General features: G+C 35.8%; 2 protein-coding genes and 1 long non-coding RNA gene across 5 annotated transcripts; all 3 read right to left on the reverse strand.

Annotated features, from left to right (window-relative positions):
* Positions 1 to 238: 238 nt before the first annotated feature.
* Positions 239 to 27,309, reverse strand: LOC132269142 (uncharacterized). Of its 3 annotated transcripts, none has more exons than XR_009469424.1 (6): positions 27,095 to 27,309; positions 26,042 to 26,121; positions 24,775 to 25,000; positions 6,473 to 6,544; positions 6,300 to 6,362; positions 239 to 557 (listed from the first exon to the last, which is right to left on the reverse strand). It is a non-coding gene; the product is annotated as an uncharacterized LOC132269142 (long non-coding RNA). The 3 variants fall into 3 exon arrangements; XR_009469423.1 differs by having other exon boundaries at positions 26,042 to 26,143; XR_009469422.1 differs by lacking the exon at positions 26,042 to 26,121 and having other exon boundaries at positions 27,095 to 27,306.
* On the reverse strand, positions 6,551 to 15,705 carry LOC132269141 (uncharacterized). Its single transcript, XM_059770198.1, has 3 exons — positions 14,449 to 15,705; positions 8,075 to 8,112; positions 6,551 to 7,855 (listed from the first exon to the last, which is right to left on the reverse strand). The coding sequence occupies exons 1-3, from the start codon at positions 14,988 to 14,990 to the stop codon at positions 7,677 to 7,679; spliced, it is 759 nt and encodes a 252-aa protein (XP_059626181.1). The 5' UTR covers positions 14,991 to 15,705; the 3' UTR covers positions 6,551 to 7,676.
* LOC132269140 (uncharacterized) lies at positions 16,162 to 24,102 on the reverse strand. Its single transcript, XM_059770197.1, has 2 exons — positions 21,855 to 24,102; positions 16,162 to 18,316 (listed from the first exon to the last, which is right to left on the reverse strand). Exons 1-2 carry the CDS (start codon positions 22,085 to 22,087, stop codon positions 17,497 to 17,499), a joined length of 1,053 nt encoding a protein of 350 aa, XP_059626180.1. The 5' UTR covers positions 22,088 to 24,102; the 3' UTR covers positions 16,162 to 17,496.
* Positions 27,310 to 27,610: the final 301 nt, after the last annotated feature.

A 27,610-nucleotide genomic window follows, 5' to 3' on the forward strand; every position in this document is an offset into this window, starting at 1 on the left:
GCACTAATCCCACTTATATGTAATAATCCCAATTTTTTTTTGGGTCCGACACCGCGTTGAACGCAACTGAAAAATGATTGCATTCGTACGGTAAAATATGGTACTTGGATTTTGGGTATGGTTTAGCAATCATATCGTAATGTATGGTAGGTTTTGGGGTACTACAGAAGGCTTGACATTAGCAAAATCCTTCGTTGACAGCGTAGGTGTAGGGAAAACTAGTATGAAGTGTAATAAATGAAAACATAGGAAAACACTATAATATTGTAATACGTCAGGAAAAGTCCCCTCTAATTATCCCCTATACAAAAATGATCATGTAAATGTCAAATGAATCTCCAATAGTCTTGTACTAAACCTTTAAACACATCATTCCTTTCCCCTGGTCCCAAAATGGCAGTTCAAAGTACGAAATCGTTTATCATGTTATAAAACAGGCTTGCTGAGTTGTCAGATGTTAGTCTAAAACATTGAGACCTCGACCAAAAAACAAGCAAACCTAGTCAACTCCAAGTGTCCTTTGACTTCAATGCCAAAAGTATCGTCTCTCTTGGACCCTGAAACAGTCAAGGTGATCAAAAGTGAATATACACTGAGCAAGGGGCTAAAATTTGGGAGGGCAGGAGTCAAGTCTCTTACAGATATTAACAAAAAAATAAAATTTAAAACGAAAAGAAAAGAAGAGGAGCATTTCCTAAAACACAAACCATGAATCTAAATGCTCCACACATGTTGATCCTCATCTAAACATACTTAATTATAATGTTGTCGGAGTGATGAATGCAGGTCAAGAAAGGTTCTGACACCACATGTAGCAGGGGAATGCTCTGATGTAGAACAAGGAGAGAAGAGGAGAAGAGATCTATTTAAAGAACTTTATCAAATCTCTAGTTTTATCTATTTTTGCTCCTTCATAAGTAGAGGCCAATCACATAAGCCTCTTCCATTCGAGTCACATCTCTTTCTTTTCACAGAGTACCTCCAAAACCCCTAATAGTTGAAAACTGGATTTGTATTAACCATGGGGCAGAAACTCAAAAGTCACATCACGTATAATTTTTACCATCTGGTTAGAAGAGTAATTAGGTTTTAAATATTGCAAATAATTACAAACATATCACGACTCAAAAAGAACATTTCAATGACCGATGCTGCATCAACCAGGAGATGGAATCATGAATAATTTCATACCCAATTGACCTGGTTGGAGGAAAAAGCTGTTATTATTTTGAGTCAAGGAAAAACAAGCGATATACAAAAAACTGATAAAAAGGGTGCAGGGCTAAACAAAGAATGCTATGGTGAAATGAAAAAACTAGTAAAGAATGGCGTATGTAAAGCTTATAGGTACTACCAGTGGATACCATTTTTGACAAAACACACATGGTTTCGTCACGCGCATGGAAGTTTGAACTACTTATAAGGAGCCATGTGGTTTTATATTCCTGCTGGAAAGCTAGAGGACCTTAAGGTTGATATAGAGAGGAAAGAGAGTGAAAAAGAGGCTCTATACAAAACACAATAGAAAAATATTTTAGCTTACAATAGACATATAGCTTTTAGGGTAAACAACATTTCAATTTCTGAAGTGTTTGAATTCAATTTGGCCCCCTACAATTTATTTTAAGACACTCACTCCTAATTAGGACTGCAAATGAACCGAGCCGGGTAAAGCTTTGACTTGTTTGGGCTCGGCTCACCAAGACTAGCAAGCTGTTTGGGCTCTGCTTGGCTCAAGCTCGCTTACACGTTCAAGAAACCAAATCGAACTAAATCTTAAAACTGAATCCTGAAAACAACCGTGCTTAATTTCATACCCAATTGACCTGGTTGGAGGAAAAAGCTGTTATTATTTTGAGTCAAGGAAAAACAAGCAATATACAAAAAACTGACAAAAAGGGTGCAGGGCTAAACAAAGAATGCTATGGTGAAATGAAAAAACTAGTAAAGAATGGCGTATGTAAAGCTTATAGGTACTACCAGTGGATACCATTTTTGACAAAATACACATGGTTTCGTCATGCGCATGGAAGTTTGAACTAATTAGAAGGAGCCATGTGGTTTTATATTCCTGCTGGAAAGCTAGAGGACCTTAAGGTTGATATAGAGAGGAAAGAGAGTGAAAAAGAGGCTCTATACAGAACACAATAGAAAAATATTTTAGCTTACAATCTGTGTTACCTGGACTCGTCAGTGAAGGCCAGAGTGCCCGTGTCGACACGACACGACACGGACACGGACACGAGATATGCGTCCGACCCTCCATTCTTCAATCGGGCACGGCTGACCAAGAAAATACATAAAATGATGTGTAGTTTGATGCTTGTGAAGGATCAGGAATTTTTTTCGTGTTTTTTTGTTAAATTTGTAGCCATACGAAGCTTTCTATTTCAACAATGGCGTTCTGGTTCGGATCGGTGGTCTGGAGGTTGAAGACACTTGCTGTTTGTGAACTAGCACGCGCTGGCTTTTGTTCAATTTTTTGTGCCATCTTGAGCGTGGTTTCACGCAATTGTTAATAACTTAACACCTGTTTATTTGGATCTGAAAAGATAAGGGATGGGACACAGCTGTAAAGCAAAACTGTGGTGGGTTACAGTTGTAAACCTGTAACTTTGCTTTTTACAGTACTCTTATAAATACCATGTACATTGAATGGGCCTCCTTTTTAATTGTGCTTTGGACTTGTGCAGGCCCAAAAGCCAAGCATCAATCTATGACTATAATGCACAAAAAGACATATTAGCCCATATTGAATTAGTCATTCTTTTTAATCGTGCTTTGACTTATACAGGCCCAAATGCCAAGATGCACATACAGAGGTATATTAGCCCAAGCCCAAACCCGCCCTTGGGTATACAAAAGAAGCCCTATAGTTCAGAATTTCTTATTTACAGGTTCCATAAAATAGCAGTAACAGGGGAATGCATAGCCATGACATGCCACAAATCAAATGAGGCAAACAAATGCAGTAATAATTATAAATTTTTTATAAAAAAGTACAATTGATATATATATTTTTTAGTTTTATGATTAATGTCTCAAACATAAAAAAAAACTTACAATTTTTTCTCTCTTTTCAAAGAGTCCAAGTACCCGTGTCTAATATTTGGACACTTTTAATCCGTGTCCCCGTATCCTGAAAATTGATAGATTGAAGAATCCGACCCCTAGACACGTACCCGTGTCCGACACCCGTACCCGAGTCCGGGTAACATAGCTTACAATAGACATATAGCTTTTAGGGTAAACAACATTTCAATTTCTTAAGTGTTTGAATTCAATTTGGCCCCCTACGATTTATTTTAAGACACTCACTCCTAATTAGGACTGCAAATGAACCGAGCCGAGTAGAGCTTTGACTTGTTTGGGCTCGGCTCACCAAGACTAGCAAGCTGTTTGGGCTCTGCTCGGCTCAAGCTTGCTTACACGTTCAAGAAACCAAATCAAACCAAATCTTAAAACTGAATCCTGAAAACAACCGTGCTTAATTGGCTGAATCTTTTCAAAGAGGCAAGAAAAGGACCTTCATCATCCATTCTTGAGCTTCAATTCAAATCTCACTTTTAATTTGTGGTTCTCATATTCACAAAATAGAGGTTTTCCATTAACAGTAATTTGATTGTGAGAGGGGGAGAAAGAGAGAGAAACCTGACATTGCTGACGTACTCCAACAGTTGCCGTGGAGTGCAGCGCAACAATAGTCTGTGTGTAGAGGGGTGTAGCGAGAAGCAGCTGTAGTGTGTTAAGGTATATATATAAAATAATTTAATTAAATAGTTATTTACTAATACTAATTGATGGAGTGGGGATTATTTATTTATTTATTTTGATAAGTAAAATGTATGTGTGTTAGGGTTTGTCTAATCTCGTTACTTTAAAAGAAAAATCCAACGGTTGGGATCAACTATGTATAGTGTGGCGACCTTGTGGGCAGATGCAAGACACTGGCAAGCTATCACACTGGGCGAGAATGGTGAAGTGCTTATATGTGATGGCGTTATCTCCAATTGGCATGAGGCCTTTTGGAGTAAAACCCAAGAATAAAACCGTACAGGCTCAGGCTCAAGCTCAAAGCGAACAATCTCATACCATGTGGTGAAGTAGGTGGTTACATATAGCTTATGGGCTAACGCCTAATGGGCTATTGAGGTAATGGGTTTGTAAAGATTAAGTAACTGATTGGGGGCCTATGGAACATGCGTGAATTGAGCTAATGTTGTACATGTGGGATAAAATTTTAAAATATGGTGGGCTTTTAAGTAAACGAGCTTGTTCACTAGCCTAATGAGCCAAGCTTGGAAAACTGGGTTGCTTAATGAACGATCGTTTGTTTACTTAACGGACGATCCTGAACCGAGCTTTTAATGAGCCCGAGCTGTTCGTGTCATTTGCAGCCCCACACTTTCTTTATAAGAAAAAGCTAGCCATGGGCCGCATGAGTAGGAATCAGCTTCTGATGTTGATAGGAACCCATAACATGACAAGTGTCAAAAAAAATTGCCTGAATCATTTGGATCTTTTACGGGTCATCCAAAGGAAAGTGGATTTTTTCCTCTTAAGACATTTTTTTTTCTCATGCATCTGTGACAAACCTAGTAGTGCTCTCTCTCTCTCCTCCAAGTCACGCTTCCTTCTCTCTTCCACCAAATCGCCATTGATGCTCACTAACTCCTCAATTCTGAAACCCTTATATTCATCATCTCTCTAACCTTCTCAAATGGCGCTCCAACTTTGAGAAACAGTTACCATCTGGCGACACAGATAGGGCGCAGCACGCACAGAGTATTGACCATTAGCGATGATCCGATTGAAAAGCTCACCACCAGCACACTCTGCTGGTTATACTGACAATGTCGGCGGCGGTGTTTATCGGGTGCTTTGCTATTGATTTCCACACTTGGCATGAACAACAAATCCCTTAGCTAAAGACACATTGACCTCGATCGATGTCGGTGGCGATGATTGTTGGGTGATCAGTGAGTGGTTGTGGTGTCTTCTCTGTTTTCCATGGCGACACCTTCCCGAGTTTACTGTTTTCCTTTGTTTTTTTAATCTGGTTTCAATTATGTGTACCGATTTTGGCCCGTGTCTTGGAGTTGAACTTGGTGGTGCACAGAAGGGAAGAAAGATATAGGATAGAAAACTTGGTGATGACGAGATGGAAAAACATAGAATAGAGGGATTGGAGGTGGTGGTGGTTCGCTGGAATTTTCCGTGACTTGGTGATAGAAAGAAAGCACACAGATCCGTGAGATAAAATCTCGGACATAAGAGAAAACCCGTAAACTGATTCATATTTATTTTTGACACGTCTCAAGCTGTTAGTGGTCCACGTCAGCACAAGAAGAGATTCCTGTTTACGCAGCCTGAGGCAATCATTATTCTTCTTTATATTGCACCTAAATTGATTCCCTCACTATCTACTTATCAAAGGAGACATGAACAATGCATTGGTCTCAACAACTTTGTAATTCATATATTGAACATTCTTCTCTTTAATTAACTAACTATAAGTTGTTCACTTTAAGATAGAAATAGAGAGAGAAGCTGGGAATTCAAAAATAAATAACAGGCAAGGTGGAAGCACTGCTAGATAAGTAGTGAGATTTTTTAATTACAAAAACATTAAAGATGATAGGAAAATATGACATTCCACAGGAAAATTTAATGTCTTTCTGACTCCAACTTTTGGTAAGGGGCGTTTCTGTAGGTTTTTTCATACATTTAATATACCTGTAATTAAGGATTACCTCAGGGATGTCAGTGTAATTATATCATTATATCTCCCAGTACCATTTCATTGTTTTTTTTTCTAGATGTATGAAAATCATATGTATGTCTTTTCCTTTACTCCTACAATGTTTAACTATTGTCTTACTAAGTAAATCACCTCCATTGTGGATATTTCTAGCATATACCCAAATTAGTTATCAGATACAATAGATTCCTTTCTTAATTTCATTCAAAAGCCCTTTTCCATATTTTCATTGTATGACTTATTAATTTATTGCTACAAGTATTTTATTATTTTTGGAACTTAAAATTTAATAATTTGACTGACCTAGTTGATTGATGGGAAGAAGGGTGGTTAGGGTGATTTTGTAAAACCTCAAGGAAGGTTGACCACAATTTTTCAACTAGTTTCATCTGAAGGGAATTTCGAAAAACCTCTAAGGATACTTTACCCTAAATTCTATTTCTGAAAGTCCTCAATAAGCCGAAGAATAAAGTTTCTAAAGGTGTAATGGTAAATTAAGAAATAGTACATAGAGTAGGCTGAGTCTAGTTGAGTTTACCTTCGGTAACCCTTTCTTCTTGAGATCTTCATCAGTCATGTTTACAAGGCGTGGCATATCAATCTGCAGAAAAAGCAGGAGACATCCAACCAGTGATGGAATTTCTGAGGGTAAGAACCAACGCAAGTACATAAAATTCCTGTAAACAAAGGAAAGCTATAAAATTCACACACGTCCTCATCTTTGAATATAAATGAATAGTCTCGAAGACCCAGCGGCTTCAGGAATTCCTTCACCGAGTTAGCCTGCACCAAATATGTATCACTTGTGAGTAACAAAAAAAACATTATACTATGTATTTGGTCCCCAATCCCTATTATTTCTATTATTATTATTTTTTTTAAGTCTAAAGTTCAGCTGATGTTTAAGATAATTTGGGAGAAGAATCTGCAGCTTCACCAAGGATAAATATATCCCTCCAGGGTGAATAACCAACATAAGTTTAGGCGATTGTTATGAGAATTGGTGATAAATTAACTATTTCCAGTGAGACATAAGTTTTATTTTAAAGAAATAGAGTGATCGTCTAACCACATGATCAACATATAATAACTATAAAAAACAAGTCAACTCATGAATAATTTCCAAACAGATTGAAAGAAGGGAGTAAAAAAAAGATATTTAATATGCATTGCACCAAAAGTACCAAGGACTGAAACCTAATAGTACCTCCTCTACCTCCCAAAGTGGAAGGTGAGGGTTCAAATCCCCCTAGGGGCAAATGGGTGTGAGTTTATGTCGATCTTACCCAGAAGAGAGAAAGAACAAGCACCACCCACCACAACCAAGCCTTTTTCCAATTAAGGCCATAGTTTCGGTCAATCCATCTGCTATCATATCTTTCTTTACTAACTCTATCCCTGTTAACTTTGGTCTATGTCACCTTTACTAAACAATGCACTTAAAGGTCTACTTAGCACATCACCAAACCATCGTAACCAATTTTCTCTCATTTTATCCCCCAATTGGTGCTACTCCAACCATCTCCCAAATGTGATCATTTCTAATTCTGTCATTTCTATTCTTACTGCACGCACATACACCTCAACATTCGCATTTCTGCCACACCCACTTTATGCAAAATGTTGTTTCCTAAGTGCCCAACATTCGGTACCATAGAGTATGGCTGGTCTAATAGCTGTTCGATATAACTCTCCTTTCAATCATAAAGGGATACGCTTATAACATAATATACTAGATGCACTCCTCCATTTAATTTATCACTTTATTTCTAATGATTAAGGTGATCTCCAATTTCTCCCCCATTATGAATTACTGATCCTAAATAATGAAACACCCTAGCAAAATTAAAACCTCATTCTTTGTCACAGGGATAAATGCAACCACAGAAGTAATATTTTGAAATTTGGAGAACAGTTAGATTAGGGCAATTTCCTTATTTCTTTTCCCAGAAACTGAGGTTGAGCTGCCGACTCTTTTTCCAGCAGGTTGACTGCCCTCAGGTACTGACTCCAGCTTTGGTGGATCAATGTTCATTGACTGCAAATGTGTGTAGATACAGGGATCCTCAAAGCACTCAGACTGATCCTTAAGACCTGAAATAAAACCTTTCCACTTCTGAGTTCACTACAGCCCCAAAGTAAAACATATCTAAGACAAACTATACAAGCCATTGACATTCAATCAAAATATTATGTACAAAAGCTGCTATATATTATTATTTTTATTTATAATTACTAGACATATATATAAGTCAAATAAAAGTAAAACTGCAGCCTTTAGATGAATGCAGCTGTATCTCAAACAATTCATACCTGTCTGGCATTCAGACTTGTAGTCATATTGACTCCGCCTGAAAAACAAATCACATTGAAACAAATCATATTTGGAAATTTGATAATAAAATTAAATTTCTTTGACTGAAAATATCATTGCAATAACACGTCCTAAGAAGGATTGATGGGGTAAAGGGTTTCCAGTTGCATATCTTCGAAAAAATTTCTTTAACTTTATTCGTGTTCTTTTACTTCATCTTCATACCCCTCAACAGAAATATATTTACAGATAAAGACATATAACATTGTCACTTTCCCTGTTTCTTATTTTGCATTGCAATTACACACAATCTGAATGCAAAACATTTCCATTGATACTAGATATATAAATATAGATTCCTCTCAACAAGTTATGCAAATTTCTAATTTTTGTCTAGCTGGTTACTGCAACAACCCAAAAATATCAATACACTACTGTGAGGGTCAAATGTGCAACTAAAACTTGCCTCTGATATAAGCAACAATCACACTCAGGCTTCCAATATTTAAAACTATTTATCACCAAAACTTACTCTTGTTTTAAAGCCTTGAGGATGAGCAGATCTGGTAAGCTACCCCACAGTAGGTTTGAGATCTCCTTCTACAGGAGATTGGTTGGTGCGCGGGAGTTTCCTGTCCCCAGGAAGGCCATTTGGTGCACAAAAGCCCGTTAAAGGTGGCTTTCTTTGGGTGGAAGGCAGGCTTGGTGAGGATCTTGATGACAAAAGAACTAAGGTGAAGAAGATAAATCATTGTTAACTGCCATTGCATGTGCAAGAGAGATGAGAAGTCTATCAACCATGTATTTTTCCATTGTCTAGTGGCTCGGGAGGGTTAGCATTTGCTTCTTGTCATGTTTGGTGCTTGTTGAGTCATACATTTTGCCACAAAAGATTTGCTCATAGATTGGCGAGGTTGTATAGTGAGGAAGCAAGCTCGAGATGATTGGTGGGTGGCCCCTCTTTGTTTGTGGTGGGGTTTTTGGCGGTTTAGGAATAGGAGATCCTTTCACGGGAAGACTCTTGTTTGGGCTATAGCATTCTTCATAGTTAGAACCTTATTTTTTCAAATTCATGGTAGATTTTGTAAATAAGTGGAAGTTTTATTGGTTTTTGTGGATAGAATGAGGATATAGGGCTTTTCGTAGATGGCCACCACAGTCCTTGAACGCCTTCCTATGATATCTATACTTATATAAAATGAAAATAAAAAATAAAACGAATCAACACAATCTTCATTAAAAGTTGCAATTTGTCATTGCCACAGTCAACTAAGACATCACTGAGCAAGGATTTTATGCAGGGCCAACTGCGTTGTTCAGGGACGGACCTGAGCGAGGCCTACTGAGGCACTTACCCCCACTAGATTTAAAAAAAAAAAATCCTACTTTTACGTATAAAATCTAAGGTAATTTCATAAACGCCCCCATAACTTTTATCTTTTACCCCATTGCTATTTTTCTTCTATCATGAGCGCTCATGCACGTAAACAATAGCCAAGAACTCCATTATCTCTAGTCTCCATCTCGACCATCCATGGCTCTCTCTTGAATAACTAAATAAATAATTTTCTTTCTATTCTTTTCATTGGCAATCCAACTCTTCCTCGAAGAAGTGCAAGTCCTAAGATGGTAAGAAAAGTACTAATTAATTTTTATCGTTGAGACAAAAAATTAAAAAAAAAAAAAAAAAGAAAAAAAAAAAAGAAAAAAGAAAAAAAGGCAGAGTATATTTATTAATTTATTTGCTTGTGACCTTGCCATTGATCCTATTAGTTAGGACTGTCACACAGAGATTGAGAAATAAAAATTTAGTATGTTGGTTTTTTTCTCCCCTGAAAGTAACACACGTACACATGTTGCCCTTGTGGAGACTTGAACTCGGAACTTTACACTTTGAGTGGTAGAGGAGATACCACTGAGTTACTACTCTTGGTGGTATATTTACCAATGTTTTAACATTTCAAAACATAAAACTAGTTAACGACAATTGTGAATGTATTTTACAAAAATATTATCAATCTATAATTAAGTTTAATATTATTTTAATTGATTTCTTTTACCTTATTATTATTTAAAGTCGCCCCCACTGAAACAAATTTTTAGGTCTGTCACTGGCGTTATTGCTGTCAATGAATGCAGCTGAACAATGATAGCAATAGCATTCATAGTATAATATGGTACTTGGGTTTTGGGTATGGTTTAGCAATCATATCGAAATGGGGTAAAGTGCAGAAAACACCCATATTGTATGCTTATAGTGCGTATCACACGCCACATGTACAGAAAACACCCCCTTAAGTATGAATTTGTGCAAATAAGTCTCACCTAACACATTTAAGAAAGACTTTGTCCAAATTACCCTTATGGATACAATTTACACATTATTTTAAAAAAATTCATTTTGTGAAATGACAAAAAAGGACATGAGGGGTGTCATACGCACTCTAAGCATACTATAAGGGTGTTCTCTACACTTTACCTTTTTTTTTTTTTTCTTTTTCTATTTCAGTAAAGATTATACACCAATTTGTTGTTATGTAATGAATTATATGTGTGTGTGTGTGTGTGTGTGAAAATGTAGAGGGCAGCAATACAATGTTTTTGGTGGCAGATGAAGGTGGGGGTGATTGAACACCCATTTGTTCCTATATAACGAATTATATATATATATATATATTGTGAAAAATAATAACTATATTAAATTTTAATTGGGAATAATTTTTTCTTTTTTATAATTATAGAAAGAACTGAGGTTTTCACTCCATATGATATATTGAACATTTGACAAGTATGAGGACAAAGATATACATATATATAGACACATATATATTTTTATTGAGATATTTTTATTATTAAAAAGGACATGAGGGGTGTCATACGCACTCTAAGCATACTATAAGGGTGTTTTCTACACTTTACCTTTTTTTTTCTTTTTCTATTTCAGTAAAGATCATACGCCAATTTGTTCTTATGTAATGAATTATAGGTATGTGTGTGTGTGTGTGAAAATTTAAGGAGTAGAGGGCAGCGATGCGGTATTCTTGGTGGCAGATGAAGGTGGGGGTGATTGAACACCCATTTATTGCTATGTAAGGAATTATATATATATATATATATATATATATATATATATATATATATTTTAATTGGGAATTTTTTTTTCTTTTCTATAATTATAGAAAGAATTGAGGTTTTCACTCCATATGATATACTGTACATTTGACAACTGTGACGACATTGATATATATATATATATATATTGAGATTTTTTATTTGCATTTGACCCCTAAAAGAAATACATGTATTAGAACTTTCTAACTTATCAGTGGTACTGAGTCCTAAGAAATATAAAACAGTTAACTCGTAGTGAGACAATACAGAGAGATAATATACTATTAGGGAACATATATAAAGAGATTTTTTTTTTTTGAAAGGCGAGAGAAAATCCTAAAAAGTGGGTTAAATATAGTTAATGTGCACATAACACCCCTGTACTATGAGATTATGGTTAATTTAACCGACACCCGTTCAGGTTTGGACAAATATCACATTGAAACGCCTTTCAAAAATTAATATAATTCACATTACAAACGTTTGGTCCGTTTTTCACTCACACCCCAAAAGTTACTTTTAAAATGTGTTTTACATGTAAAAAGACATTGTTACCCCTTTGACTTTGTGTTGACTCATTAAAAAATTGAACTACCCATAAAACCCATATTACCTGACCAAAGTACCCATTGCAACTAGTCTCACACACACTTTCATCAATAGCCACTATGACCATTGATCCCCACCGTAGCCGCCGCCGCCACTAGTCACGTACACACACATATATTATGGGTATTAAGCTTGGTTGGCTACTCCGCACGTGAAAAAAAAAAAATAAAAAAATAGAACTCTCTCCCTTCATGTAACGACCACCCTCTCTGAAACACCAACGCCGAAGTGGAGGTAATGTTACTTTTTCTCTAGGAGATTAAGGAAGTAAAGGAGTGCGTAGACAAGGGATCATGTGCCTAGTAGGGATAAAGTGAAAACCTATCCATATGGATATCCATTTGGAGTCGGACTTTCAAATAAACCAAATTAGAACATCACATAGTCTCTTATCATTGATGTTTCTGAAAATTAGTCCGTTTTCCCTATAAAGAGATTTTCATATTACATGAAGTTCTTTGCTGTTAAAAGTGAGTTTTGCATTTGCCACCACCAAAAATGCCCCCACCACCGGTTTACCAACCCCAAACCCATCACCTCCACCAAAATCTATAGAAAGAAAATTAGAGAGAAGAGTTATATAAGCTCCACATGTCTCTTCACCAACAAATCGTTCCTACCGTACAACAAAAATGCAAGACCCAATGCTGGACCATCAGTTTCGACGCCACCGGAGACTTTGACATCACTTTTGTCTTCTCATCGTCTTTTAATTTGATGGCGTAATTGGCCGAATTCCAACTCGCAGCAGTGGCACTCATCCAAGTGCAGCTCGATCAACCTGAATATGCCATTGCCAGAATTCCAGAACTCGTAGGAGTTTTCCGGAGGCTTCGCCGGCTGTTAACAGATGCTAACTCTAGAACACATGCATAGGTATATATATATAGGTGAATCTCTAAGAGCTATATATATATTGGCTTGTGCAATACCAATCTGTGTACAAACTTGGATGTAATCTTGTTGGTTTCTTAATCAAAGCTCATGAATCCATGCCCTCCGGCAATACATCACAAAGATCATCCCATTTTGATTTCTTATTGTGGTGTGTATCAAATATGATTAGCTAATATGGTTAGACTACCAATAAAATTAAGATATTTTTGCAATCTATATCCAATGATTTATCTCAAGGTCTTGCGCGATTCTTCCATCGAATGAGTGATTACGAGAGAGAGGGGAGTGGGTAGGTTAGAGGAATGAATTAGGGCAAAATAGCCATTTTAGATTGCTGATATTTTGGAATAAAAATTATTTAAAAATTAGGGACAAATTTTTCTTTTCGCACGTTTTTAATGGTATCATTGACAAAAAAGTTGTTTTGGACCTACGTGATAGTAATTTTCGAAAGTTGTTTCAATGTGATATTTGTCCAAACCTGAGGGGGTGTCAATGAAATTAACCCATGAGATTATAAGCATACACATCGCCTTGGGCATTTTCGGAAGGGTAAATGGGTAAAACGCGCATTATAGCATTACTTTATGACAGATTTCTGTTTGAGAGGTGTTTCCACACTATGTTAAAAGAATAAGGGGGTTATTAACACACTTTTTCAACAAAGGGTGAAAGTGTTACGTGGAGTATACATTAGGGGTGTTTTCTGCACTTCACCCTATCGAAATGTATGGTATTTAGGTTTTGGGGTATGGTTTAGAGACATTTGAATTGAGGTATTTAGGTTCTACTCTACTTGACTCATCAAAAAAATAAAAAATCTTCTCTACTTGATATTATTGCTTGCCTAAATCCCTTGTTAAAAAATGGGAAACCTTGAAAGACATTCTTGACTAGGAGTAGAACCTTTAAAGTTCTTTAAGAATGAGACCTTTAACAGCCACTTTGCTAAGGGCCTCTTTGGCAAGTCTTGAACAATCTCAAATCTGATCTTGACAAACATGATCGATTTGAATATGATGACACTGTGATGGCATTGGGCACAGAGAGAGAAAAAGTTGCCAAGAAAGAACTCTAGGAGCAAATGTACAGAAAAAGAGAGTTGTAGAGATTACTAAAAATGTTAGGGTATATTAACATTTCAACAAAACTTTTGAACTATTCCCTTTGAACGCATTCAACATTTAATAATAAGGTTTTTTACTTAAAATTTCAACCCTTTTAAATTGAAACTCAATCTTTTTAGATGGCATCAAACATAAATTAATTGGAGAATCGCTCAATTTGTCCAAACATAAATTAATTGGAGAATCGCTCAATTTGTCCAAACATAAATTAATTGGAGAGTCACTCTGTCATGCATTTGTTAAGTTTGAAAAACTCACCATACCATAAATGATAGAATATGCTCAAACAAGCAAGCCATGAAAACAATGAAAGGATATACAACACAAAGAATGCAAATACATACTCGAGGTCAAAACAAAGTGATCTTAATTGTGAAACAACCATAATTTATAGATTAGAGTTTGTGTCTTTACCTCTTTGAGTCAAAATATTATTGAAAAATAGATTGTAGATTGCCCAATGCTTCATTTCTGGTAATACTTGGTGTGTCTTTAATTCGAATGCATATCATTTGTCCCATTTACAAAAGGGGTTGAAAAAACTCACCATACCATTCATGATATAATATGACAAGCAAGCCATGCAAATAAGGAAAACAAAAGGCAACACAAAGAATGCAAATACTTACTGGGAGTTAAAACAAAGGGATGTTAATTGTGCATAACCTAAGCCATCCGTATTCAAGGCGCAGTCATCTGAACTCAAGATGACCGGTTCCATGCTCTCAGAAATTTTCAGGGTGATGATGGTGACATATTGAACTTTACTACGAGACCTTAAATCGAACTCAGTCCTCGCCACACAAAATTCTCTATTTCCCAAATGAACAAGACATGAGGTGTATCTGTCTTCTGGAAACATTGGTGAATGCAGTCGGGTAATTATCCGTGGAGCACTGAGAGATTGAATGATACCATCGCCAGAAAATCTGACACTATATGCAACCAACAGACAACAATCTGCCAAAAAGTATACCGAATCATCAACACATGCAGCCCTTCCATCGAAGTAGTAATATGGCACACCCTTTTCTTCCTTTTCGACGAACTGCCACTCCTCCATGGAACTCCCGACTTTGTAACAATAGAATTCACCTGGGCTACTAGAAAATAAACTTACAACTGAAATGAGGATATTGTCACCGATGACTGCTTGACCCGAGACATACATGCTTTCATTTTCCTACGCACGGTACTCAGGTAGGATAGCAGAAGAATCCCAATCGCCTTTAAGATGATCCAAACGTTCAAACGAAGGGGATTTTGTGAGAATGCCGGAACACATGGTATCTGAAGCAAGCACATAAAACCCTCTTCCATGCACTGCCATCACTCTCGGATAAGGTTTTTTTGCTTTTGGCATTGGCAACTCCATGAGCACTTTGGCATCTGTATTGAAAACAAGGGGTTCGAACGGGATAAATTTGTGCATATCCAGTGGTCTATACGAAGCCATCAAGCATATCTCCGATCCTATCAGATCACAATCAACCACTGACTTACATCTTTCTTCAAAGCAAGTAAACAATTTACACGGAGGATCGATGAATTTAGCTCCTCCGTCACCAATTTCGATTTCATAAATTGCACCACAATGTTCGCCATTATAAAAACACGCAACCAAAAACAATGATCTTACCATTGCCGCCGCCGCCAACGGTGGTTTCGGAAATTAGGGTTTTCTTGCCTTGAATCCTCTCTCTCGATCACAAAGGGGATTGTATAATGGGTGTCGTCGTCGTCAGTAGCGTGCGCTTTAGCTAGGTCTCAAACGGCATTGATACCCTTTTGAATCCTTTTAAGTACCACTAGGGTCTATCTATCTTTTTATTTATTTATTCTTTTTTCTTTTCTTTTAGACACGTCATTTAATTCGATACACCTCTCTTTTAATATTTATCTGTTAATGTTTCTCTCACATCTTGTAAAAAAGAGATAAATGTCATGAATTTATTGCAGTAACTTTGGCATAACTTTTGGAATATACGATTTTATAAACTGTATGTTATATCTGTGATGGCGCAAATGCGAATTCGTTTGGAAAGCGTTATAACACGTGGAGATTATTAATGTTCCAAAGCGTGATGATAGGGCCTTGGCTCTATTTATTCTTACTTACAAAAATAAAAGGCGCCATAATTTAATTAATTAAAGAGTTTTTGCATTATTATAATTTAGTCAGCAATATGATTGCCACATAAAGATGAGAAAAATGAGATGGTATGAAAGAGACAAAGAAAACTAGCAGTTTTAAAAGGTTGGCAGGGCCTGAAAGGACCTTATTTACATTATAAGTGTGAATTGCAAAAATACGGAGGCCTTCCATTAACATCAACCATTAAGACTCTATTTTTATTATCAACTGCAAAAATTCGACCCTTGAAATACATGACATCATGGATGCCACAAAAATCTCTTTTTATCTATGTAAGTCCAAGCTTCATCTCCTGCCCGAATAAATGCCAGGTTACAACAACCATCATAGATGGTGGTAACAATATAGTCATTAAGAGACAAAACATGATCAACTGACAATATAGCCTTATTCACTTCAAGCTCAACCTAAAAAGGACTATCATCTTCGTTTTCAGGAGGATATTCTAAGAGGTCCATAATTGGAGGAAGCTCGATGGTAACGCCAGAGAACGGATTCATTAGAGTTATGCTTAAGGACTCTTCCACTGTAAACACCCAACCATGTGAGGAACAAAAAAGCCTCTTTTTATAAGGCACCCGTAACTGAAAATCATATAACTTATTATGAGTGATGCTGTATAGACTACGTCTTTCGTCGCTATTATCTTTCGAAGGCACCATCAAGAATGGAACTTGTCTGAAGAACTTATTTTGAATGAATTTAAATTTGTTATCCATTGCCACAGACTGCCATGGTTTGCAAACCGCACCAAATCGAACATATTCAGAAAGCGATACCAACTTGTCCAAAATCATATCCAATAAGTTCTTTGGAAGCCATGCCAAATTTGACTCCTCCTCCATTGTCATATCCAATAAGTCCTTTGGAAGGGATGGCCAATCTGACTCCTTCATTGAACTCATCATCTTTATTTTGCTAATAGCACTGCGATGTCAAACAAATATATGATTTATAATCACAATATATGTTATGAAAAAAGGATCGAATGGGAGTTTATGAGAACAAGAGAAAATAAATGATAAGAAAAAAAAAATGACACACACAAACGAGACAAGGATTTACGTGGTTCAGCTATGCCTACGTCCACGGGGAGAAGGCAAAACAATATTTTACTATGGAAATAAAGAGATACAAGGCAAAGTGGCTCACACCCAAAACCTAATTACACCCAAAACTCTCTCACTCACTCACTGATATTACAAACTCACTCAATTGATTTGGGATGCTTTAACACCATGGAGGGCAAAGCTATTTATAGCCAAAAAAAACATCAACATATGCTTGCTGATCAAGTATATTCTTGTTGACCACGCATGGCACAGCTTCTTGAACACTCACCTTGGCTGCCAAGAAAAAACTGACTTAAGGGATGATGCAATATATTTGCTGATCACACAAAATTGTGGTCCCCAGCTGCAGCCACAATTTGAGCCATATGTTCAACAAATCTCCACCTTGGCGAAAATTCAAATGAACCACTGTATCTCTGCAAAACAAACTGTCTTCTTCACAAAAAAAATTAATTAAGAATTTTAGTTAAGTTTGAGTCATCCTCAAACTTAACCCTCGGGCTTTCATTCTTCAACCCATGTATGTCTTGCGCAGCCATAAACATACCTCCAGTATTTGTGTCAAACTCTAAATGTTTACCAAAAGCAACCTCAGAAATTCCAAGTTTGACATCTCCTTCAGCAACCTTCTCCAACCGCCCACAAACCACCGATTGGTAATGAAAAGTCATCATCTCACCCTTGTGGAGAATAGGACGTCCTTGACTTTTCCTCGCATCTCTGTTGTGACCAACTACTTGCCTCCCACGCATCTTAATGGCACTCGAATGGACTATCTTATTGCCATCAAGATTATTGCAAGTCAATATCACACCCGTCCTCATCGGTCTACCTCCCTGTAAGGACTGCTGCAATTTCGGTTGCCATCTGAAAACTGATTTCATTCTCCCACCATGTTGTGCAGTCCCCTCACAACCCTTTTGAGAACTAGGATCGTCACACCTCTTTCTAACTCTTCTTTTGCCAAGACCTGAACGCAGATTTCTGCTAGCTGTAAAAGACCCTGTAGAAGCTCCACCTGTTACTGTATTCTCTTGGAGAATATACAAATTTTTCACTTTGGTGCCCTGTAGCACCACAAGAGAATCCATCACGACCATCATTACTCCACCCTCTGTTACAAACTTGTAACCTTTGGAGTCTAGCACACCTACTGAAATAAGATTCATCTTCAGATCCGGTACTTGTCGCACATCTGACAATGTTCTCACCAACCCATTATGCGTCTTGATCTTGACTATTCCAATTCCCAAAATTTTGAAAGCTTTCCTGTTCGCCGTCAAAATCAAACCACCTTTTACCTCTTTATAGGAAGAGAAAAAATCCCTATTGGGACACATATGAACAGATCACGGGGTGTAAATGAATTAAACCCTTAATTTTTTTTAAAAATCTTCAGCTAAGATGGTGCTTAATGTACACCCAGTAAACCGCAACAAGGATAAAAAAACATTTGGCCTCCTTCAAAGTTCAACCCTAATGGGTGACCAAGTTTAGGAAATCAGTATGATAGATTAAGCCAATAAATTGACTATTTTCATTAAGACACAAGTACCATGGAAAAAAAATAAAGTGACCATCTAACTGCAAGATCAACATTTAATAACTCAATCAAAAGAAAGCCAACTATTAAATACTTTTTCAAATAGTTTAAAAGCAAGAAAAAGTAAAATATAAAATATAAAATATATATATATATATATATATATATATATATATATAAAGGAAAGAAAGAAAGATAAAAAATATTTTTTTATTTTTAAACTTGACAAGAAACACGTGCATTTATCCTAGTGGGGACTTTAACACTCAACACTTCCTTTGCAAGGTTTAGGAGATACCAATAGACTACATTGTTCGGTAGATTAAAGAAAATCAATATGAATTCACTAAAACTACCAAGAGTTGTAGCTTTGGTAGTGTCTCTCCCAAAATGGAAGGTGAGGTCTATGAGGATTCAAATTCCCATATGAACCTATGAGCGTTTGAGTTTTATGTTAAGTAAAAAAATTACACAAAAGGTGAAAATAAAGTTTACTAAATGCATTAACTTGAGTGACATATCTTGCCACTCTCCATGGGGAAGTTGCAAATCTTGATTCCCTTAGGGAGTTGGGACACTTAGGTCTATCCTACCCAAAAAAGACAAAAGAAAAATAAATTTAATGAAATTGTAAAACACCATAACAAAATTAAACCACATTCTTTCTAATGTGGTAAAATGCAACGGCAGAAATAATATTTTGAAAAATTTGAAAACAGTAAGATTTGTACATTTTCATCGGTTCGTTTTCCAAAAAAGGCTGAGCTGACAACTCTTTTTCTAGCAGGCTGACTACACTCAGATACTGACTCCAGCTTTGGTGGATCAGTGTTCACTGGCTGCAAATATGTGTCAGCATTGAGACCCTCAAAGTACTCAGGCCAATCCTTAAACCTCCTGAAATAAACCCTTTAACACTTTTGAACACTTTTGAGTTCCTAGATGGAAAATCCATCATTAAAGCTCCAAAATAAAATATATCTGACACAAACTATACAAGCCATTGACAGAAAAGTCTTATATGATGGGACTTCACCTCAAATACTAGGGAAATGAGATTTATAGAAAAAGGGAAGTGCATGTAAGATATTTATTACTAATTGACTTTTTTTCCAGGGTATTATTAAATGACTCATAGCGGTAGAACAACCATAATTTATATAATATTGTTGTGTGTGTCTTTAGCTCCTAGCATCGCAATATCATTTTAAAATAGATTGTAGATTGCTTAATGTTTTATCTCCGGTAATACTTGTGTGTCTTTAATTCAAATGCATACATTTTGTCACATTTTTGTAAGGGGTTGAAAAATTCACCATACCATAGCTGATAGAATATGACAAACAGGCCATGAAAATTAATTGGAGAATCACCTGATTTGTTCAAACATAACTGTTTTCCTCAATCACAAGTCCTTTATCCTTAAAACCTCATTCCTCTATTCTTTAAGCTTTGAGTAATGCAACCATGTTTTCCCATATAAAAAGTTGTCTTAATATGAAGTTGGCTTGTCAAAATGGACAAGCTTCAGTTCACTATAGTCTGATCAATGGGCTTGTACGATATCGTTGCTCAAGTTTAAGGAGGGTTTGAATTAAGGTCTAGATGTTTCAAAAGCATAATTTTTTTCTCTCAAAATTGTCAGTTGCAAAGGTCAATACAATCAAAATAGTGTGTAAATGATTGAAAAAACATTTAATAACTCTCTCTCTCTCTCTCTCACACACATTCACGCGTGTCAACAACCTAATTTCAAGTGTTAGCCAAGGTAAAGTGTAGAATTAAGGGTATGGTGCATGTGGGAGGATGTATATTTTTAATGTGTAAGTAAAATAAAATGAGGAAAAAGGCAGAAGGAAAAAAAACGAAGAAAGAGAGGAAAATAAACGTAGTTGCACTATAATTATAAATAAATAAACAAATGGCATGTCTTTGTTTTTAACAGTATCATTGACAGAAAAGTTATTTTGGACCTAAGTGATAGTAATTTTCGAAAGTTGTTTCAATGTGATATTTGTCCAAACCTGAGGGAGTGTCAATGAAATTAACCCATGAGATTATAAGCATACACATCGCCTTGGGCATTTTCGGAAGGGTAAAAGGGTAAAACGCGCATTATAGCATTACTTTATGACAGATTTCTGTTTGAGGGGTGTTTCCGCACTATGTTAAAAGAATAAGGGGGTTATTAACACACTTTTTCAACAAAGGGTGAAAGTGTTACGTGGAGTATACATTAAGGGTGTTTTCTGCACTTCACCCTATCGAAATGTATGGTATTTAGGTTTTGGGGTATGGTTTAGAGACATTTGAATTGAGGTATTTAGGTTCTACTCTACTTGACTCATCAAAAAAATAAAAAATCTTCTCTACTTGATATTATTGCTTGCCTAAATCCCTTGTTAAAAAATGGGAAACCTTGAAAGACATTCTTGACTAGGAGCAGAACCTTTAAAGTTCTTTAAGAATGAGACCTTTAACAGCCACTTTGCTAAGGGCCTCTTTGGCAAGTCTTGAACAATCTCAAATCTGATCTTGACAAACATGATCGATTCGAATATGATGACACTGTGATGGCATTGGGCACAGAGAGAAAAAGTTGCCAAGAAAGAACTCTAGGAGCAAATGTACAGAAAAAGAGAGTTGTAGAGATTACTAAAAATGTTAGGGTATATTAACATTTCAACAAAACTTTTGAACTCTTCCCTTTGAACGCATTCAACATTTAATAATAAGGTTTTTTACTTAAAATTTCACTTTTAAATTCAAAATTAATCTTTTAGATGGTATCAAACATAAAGTAATTGGAGAATCGCTCAATTTGTTCAAACATAAATTAATTGGAGAGTCACTCTGTCATGCATTTGTTGAGTTTGAAAAACTCACCATACCATAAATGATAGAATATGCTCAACAAGCAAGCCATGAAAACAATGAAAGGATAACAACACAAAGAATGCAAATACTTACTCGAGGTCAAAACAAAGTGATCTTAATTGTGAAACAACCATAATTTATAGATTAGAGCTCTGTGTCTTTACCTCTTTGAGTCAAAATATCATTGAAAAATAGATTGCAGATTGCCTAATGTTTCATTTCTGGTAATACTTAGTGTGCCTTTAATTCGAATGCATATTATTTGTCCCATTTACAAAAGGGGTAGAAAAAACTCACCATACCATAAGTGATAATGTGATATAATATGACAAGCAAGCCATGAAAATAAGGAAAAGGAAAAGTAACACAAAGAATGCAAATACTTACTGGGAGTTAAAACAAAGGGATGTTAATTGTGCATAACCGAAGCCATCCGTATTCAAGGCGCAGACATCTGAACTCAAGATGACCAGTTCCATGCTCTCGGAAATTTTCAGGGTGATGATGGTAACATATTGAACTTTACTACGAGACCTTACATTGAACTCAGTCCTCGCCACACAAAATTCTCTATTTCCCAAATGAACAAGACATGAGGTGAATAAGTCTTCTGGAAACATTGGTGAATCATTATCCGTGGAGCACTGAGGGATTGAATGATACCATCGCCAGAAAATCTGACACTATATGCAACCAACAGAAAACAATCTACCAAAAAGTATACCGAATCACCAACATATGCAGCCCTTCCCTCGAAGTAATGATATCGTACGCCCTTTTCTTCCTTTTTGACGACCTGCCACTTCTCCATGGAACTCCCGACTTTGTAACAATGGAATTCAGTTTTGCTACTAGAGAATACACTTACAAGAGAAATGAGGATATTGTCATCGATGACTGCTCTACCCGAAACATACATGTTCTCAGTTTCCTCCGCACGGTACTCAGGTAGGACAGCAGAAGAATCCCACACGCCTTCAACATGGTCCAAACGTTCAAACGACGGGGATTTTATGAGGATGCCGGCACACATGGTATCTGAAGCAAGCACATAAAAACCTCTTCCATGCACTGCCATCACTCTCGGATAAGGTTTTTTTTGCTTGTGGCTTTGGCAACTCAAGGAGCACTTTGGCATCTGTATTGAAAATAAGGGGTTCGAACGGGGTTAATTTGTGCATACCCTCTGGTCTATACGAAGCCATCAAGCATATCTCCGATCCTATCATATCACAATCAACCACTGAATGACATCTTTCTTCAAGGCAAGTAAACAATTTACACGGAGGACCGATGAATTTAGCTCCTCCGTCACCAATTTCGATTTCATAAATTGCACCACAATGTTGGCCATCATCAAAACTCGCAACCAAAAACAATGATCTTACCATTGCCGCCAACGGTGGTTTCTTCTAAGTCGCAAATTAGGGTTTTCTTGAATCCTCTCTCGATCACAAAGGGGATTGTATAATGGGTGTCGTCGTCGACGTCAGGAGCGTGCGCTTTAGCTAGGTCTCAAACGGCATTATTGATTTATTTATTTATTCTTTTAAGTAGGGTCTATCTATAGTAACTCTGGGATAAAATTTGGAATATACGATTTTATAAACAATATGCTATATCTGTGATGGCGCGAATGCGAATTCTTATTAATGTTCCAAAGCGTGATGATAGGGGCCTTGGCACTATTTATTTTACTTATAAAAATAAAAGGCGCCATAATTTAATTAATTAAAGAGTCTTTGCATTATAATTTAGTCAGCAATAGGATTGCCCCATAGAGATGAGAAAATGAGATAGTATGAAAGAGACCAAGAAAACTAGCAGTTTCAAAAGGTTGAAGACGGTGGTGGCGTTTTATACCACAGGACCTAACCACTAAGGATCCGGATTGTCCAAAATAGAAGATATATTTATAATTTCGCTTAACAATAAGAAAGGACCTTATTTACATTATAAGCATGAAGGGCAAAAATCACAATTGTAGTTTTAAAAGTGTACATTCTTAAATTCTATTTTCGTAATTTTAGAAGTCTGAAAATGAGGACTTTTGACCTTAAAAATTGACCTGTGTGGCTCGTGCAAGTCATGTAACCAAAAAAAAGTTTTAATATCAACAATGCCATTTTATAGTACCCAAACAACCTTTTACTTATTTTCTTCCTCATTTCTATATATATAATACTCCTTATTTAATTAATTTTCTTTCCATAAATACTCTATTTTAAAAATATTTTACATTCAAACAATCGAACTTAGTGATATACTGTAACCAGTATTTGTTGAGTTTCATTATTGTCATTTGATTATTTGAAGGAGGATATTGGGCTATTTTATGTCTTATATTTTGAATAATTATTGAAAAAAAAGAAAAGAAAAAAAAGAAGAGAATCTGTTGCATCAAGTAGCTGTGCTCCTCCACCACGACATTAAAAATAGGGATAATTTAATAAATAACAACTTATTTTGGTGGTACTATAAATACATCCATATGTATAGGAGTGAAAAAGCTAATAAATAAAAGTAATTACCAAAAAAGTAAAAATACTCTTTTTGTCCAAATTATCCTCACTATTTTTAAATTTTCCACCCACCTCCTTTCCCTCTCTACTCTCTCTCTCTACCCCTCTCCATTCCAACCACCCTCATCTAAACCCACCACCGCCTACCACCTCAAGCGCACACCTCTCCATTCCAACCACCCTCATCTAAACCCAAACCCAGCCCTCCACCATCATAGCAATATACATAAACCAAACTTCGCTTGTTAAGTGAAGTTAACATCACACTCGCATAAATTTCAATATGATGATGCTGAGTTTTGCGTTACATATTAACTAAAGAGTAATGACACAAAAGTGAAGATTCAAATGGTGGGTACAAAAACCAATTGATATTTATATCATTTTCCTTAAAATTAAGGACACAAAATGAAGACGTAAATTACCCTTCTAGTAGAAGAGGGGTATTCATAATTAGCTTAATAGTAATAAGAAAGGAACTTAGTTACATTACAACTAAATTAGCAGAAGCTTTAAAACATTGTTTCGATTTCAAAAAGGGCAATCCCTTCACTACTCTGAAAAAGCCGGTGAAAAGGCGATTCCTCTGAGAAAAAAGATAAGTAGTGCAAAAGTCGAATGCATTTAACTGTCCTAATCTTGTTATTATAATTAATGACATGATTAGGTCGTTTCCTACTCACATCAAACTTTCACTCTTCCCCCTAATAAAGTAAAGGCTATATATTCCAGCTGCGACTGCATGGAAAAATAGAGAAGAGGAAAAGTGCAAGAAAAGTATTAACCTGAGTAACCCATTCCACCGTGATCAAAACTTGATGAAGCAAATTCAGATACAATGCATGAGATACAATGGCACAGATCCATACAAAATCTATCAGGAAATTCGGCTACAAAATTAAGGGTTCAGAATACCAACTCCGGCATCAACAACTCCTCCCATGGAATCAACCTCAGCATTTACTAGAAGAGCAGATTCTAAGCTACATCCATGCATTCCTGTGCTAATACCTACAAATGTTCCCCGATTCAAGGTTTCAATCAAATTCCAAGGGAGAGAGAGAGAGAGTAGTGAGTAACAATGAGGATAAAAAATATCATTACCAGAATAAGGAAAAAGATAATGTCTTGAAAATATATATATATGTCTACTTTAATTAGGAAAAGGCTACAAATTAATCTAAATATTATACGGCAAAAGATGTTTAATGCATGCTTATCAGCAAAATTCAACTCCTTGGGATACAGCTTGCATTATTTCCCATGTATGGACCAGAGATTTCAAAATCCAAGGCACAATAATTTAAATATTGCAATATCAATACAAATAAAAGGAATACAGCGGAAATAACAACAGTTCATGACAAAAATGTGTGTGTTAAAAGCATAAATAAATTATCCCACGCCAACATTTTGTGTCTAAAGGCGCCAATCCTATAATTAGTATATAGTAAGAATCTGACACCATTGCTCTGTACAAGCATGCACGCACATACATAAATAAATTGATTGCCCTCCCCGATATATTGAATGGAGGTTCTCCATTCTCATGCTGTTGTGTATAAAAATTATTCAAGGTAGGAAGGTTACCATGCCATTGGTACTAGTGGTTTATTGTATAGTACGTACTTATAGTCCGCATAACAATTTGATCGTCGTAACCGTAAACAAGCATGCATCATACTTGCACATAGATCAATTTACATTGCATTAGTACATGAAATAAATCCTTTTCTATAAAGAGGGAAGTTTTAACTATGAAATTTTGGAAGTTGACAAAGGGCTAGTAATCTGAGAAGGGGATACAATTCTACAAAGGAGCCATTTTCAAACACCTAATATTTGCAGGTACTCCTGACACGTCCAGTAGATCCTGAAAGTGTTAAATGTTAATTATTGGACACTCTTTGGCACGTCTTACATTTTGGACCGTCATATACAACTTCCATTTAATTTGTCTCAAAAGATTACAACAGTTTATCCTGATTATTTGTATGTACATATTTAATTTAAACATAAATATTATGTATGTATAATGTTGTCGTTCCATACCATGCTCGAGTCTTGTAAAAATATGTCAACTTGCTGTATACCATCCATTCATATCCCGTGTTTGCATCAATACAGCAAAGCTATGAACAAAAATGACATCATCTGCAGATAATCTCAATTTGATATGCCATATTCAAGATACATGTCTATGTCATGCATGATAAATACTAAACATTGATCAGCAATATATTTACTTTCAACCAAACTCAGATCCTCTATTATGATTGAGCCCTTAAAAGTAAATTCAAGACATGCCAGGGAATTTTAAAAATACAAAATAAAAAATTCAAAAAAAAAAAGCAACAACCACACTAATATTTAATTAAAGGTCTTACAAGCTTGATCCCATATTTTGTTACAGCAAGAGATAAAAACAGATTATTTTACCACATAAAAATGTTAAGCAGAAAAAAACTAAACTAAATTAACTCTAAACAAAATTTCCTAATAGCACTGACTCCTTCGTTGAACTCATCATCTTTATTTCGCTAATAGCACTGCGATGTCAAACAAATATATGATTTATAATCACAATACATCATATCTGCAATACTCCATACTCAATTCGAATGGGTTTATAATTTAAAACTAATTGATTAAAAAAAAAAAAAAAAACTTTCTGGATATAGTATGAATTGGTTATTACTCTGAAGGTAACAGAGTTGCTACTACAATCTATATAATCGCAATAACTTACATCATATCTACAATACTCAATTCGAATGGGTTTATACTTTTAAACTAATTGATTCACAAAATACAAAATCTTGCTGGATATAGTATGAATTAGTTATTGGTGCAATGTTTCTTTCATCATCGTTTTTTTTTTTTTTGGGTAATTTCAGGTAACAGACTATGACTCTTACCCCGCTATGACGAATAAGTCCTCACAGGTCGATACTTTACTCTTTCTTGTATCTCTCTCCAAGGAGATGGAAAAACTATTCTAATAAAATTAATTTTCAACATTAAAATCTAATTGAGCCACTACCAAATCCAAATCCCATAAAAACAATATATTTATTGTGAATATGAACAATCAAAACAACTTACCTCAAGCCTGCAATAATCTTAAACTTCACAATTGGCGGCGATCCAAAACTTATGAGTAAAGCTGATCAATATATATATATATATATAGATGTAATCTTTTTCTAATCAGGAAGGAATCAGAGGGAAATTTCGAACAATCCTAATAGAACAATGAGTGGAGAGTTTATTTCCTCGTCAACTCTCCGAAGAATAGAGTACAACGACTTGGATTTTTAGAATGTAAAAGTCAGCGTAAATTGCATTTCAACCCACTCACCAACGATTAAATTGCACACAGCGTCCTTGTCAGGTAAATTGCACTTCAACCCCTCACCAATGACTAAATTGCACAGAGCATCCTTGATTACTTTGTAATTTAATAAAAAAACCCTCCCATCACAAAATTTTGTAATTTATTAATACATTCTTATGGGTTATTTTTTCAATTCGAGAATCTGTATTTAACTAATTCACCAAATATTAATAGATCAGGACTATCTAATAATTTCTCACAAATAAGAAATATTAAAGACAGTT

Source organism: Cornus florida, unplaced genomic scaffold (assembly GCF_030987335.1).
Source record: "Cornus florida cultivar Cherokee Brave unplaced genomic scaffold, ASM3098733v1 CherokeeBrave_3.0.0_Hap2_Chr08, whole genome shotgun sequence".
In the NCBI taxonomy this organism is placed as follows: domain Eukaryota; kingdom Viridiplantae; phylum Streptophyta; class Magnoliopsida; order Cornales; family Cornaceae; genus Cornus; species Cornus florida.

What these genes read in the sequence shown, in the direction of transcription:
- LOC132269141 (XM_059770198.1), bottom strand. Translation starts at nt 14,990, where the DNA reads ATGTATGTCTCGGGTCAAGCAGTCATCGGTGACAATATCCTCATTTCA. An exon ending in TCCCTTTGTTTTAACTCCCA is followed by an intron (nt 8,113 to 14,448) that starts GTAAGTATTTGC and finishes TTTGTTTTTCAG; the next exon opens with GCGGAGTCAATATGACTACA. An exon ending in CAAGTCTGAATGCCAGACAG is followed by an intron (nt 7,856 to 8,074) that starts GTATGAATTGTT and finishes GTTTTATTTCAG; the next exon opens with GTCTTAAGGATCAGTCTGAG.
- LOC132269140 (XM_059770197.1), bottom strand. Translation starts at nt 22,087, where the DNA reads ATGTTTCCAGAAGACTTATTCACCTCATGTCTTGTTCATTTGGGAAAT. An exon ending in TCCCTTTGTTTTAACTCCCA is followed by an intron (nt 18,317 to 21,854) that starts GTAAGTATTTGC and finishes GACGGCGAACAG; the next exon opens with GAAAGCTTTCAAAATTTTGG.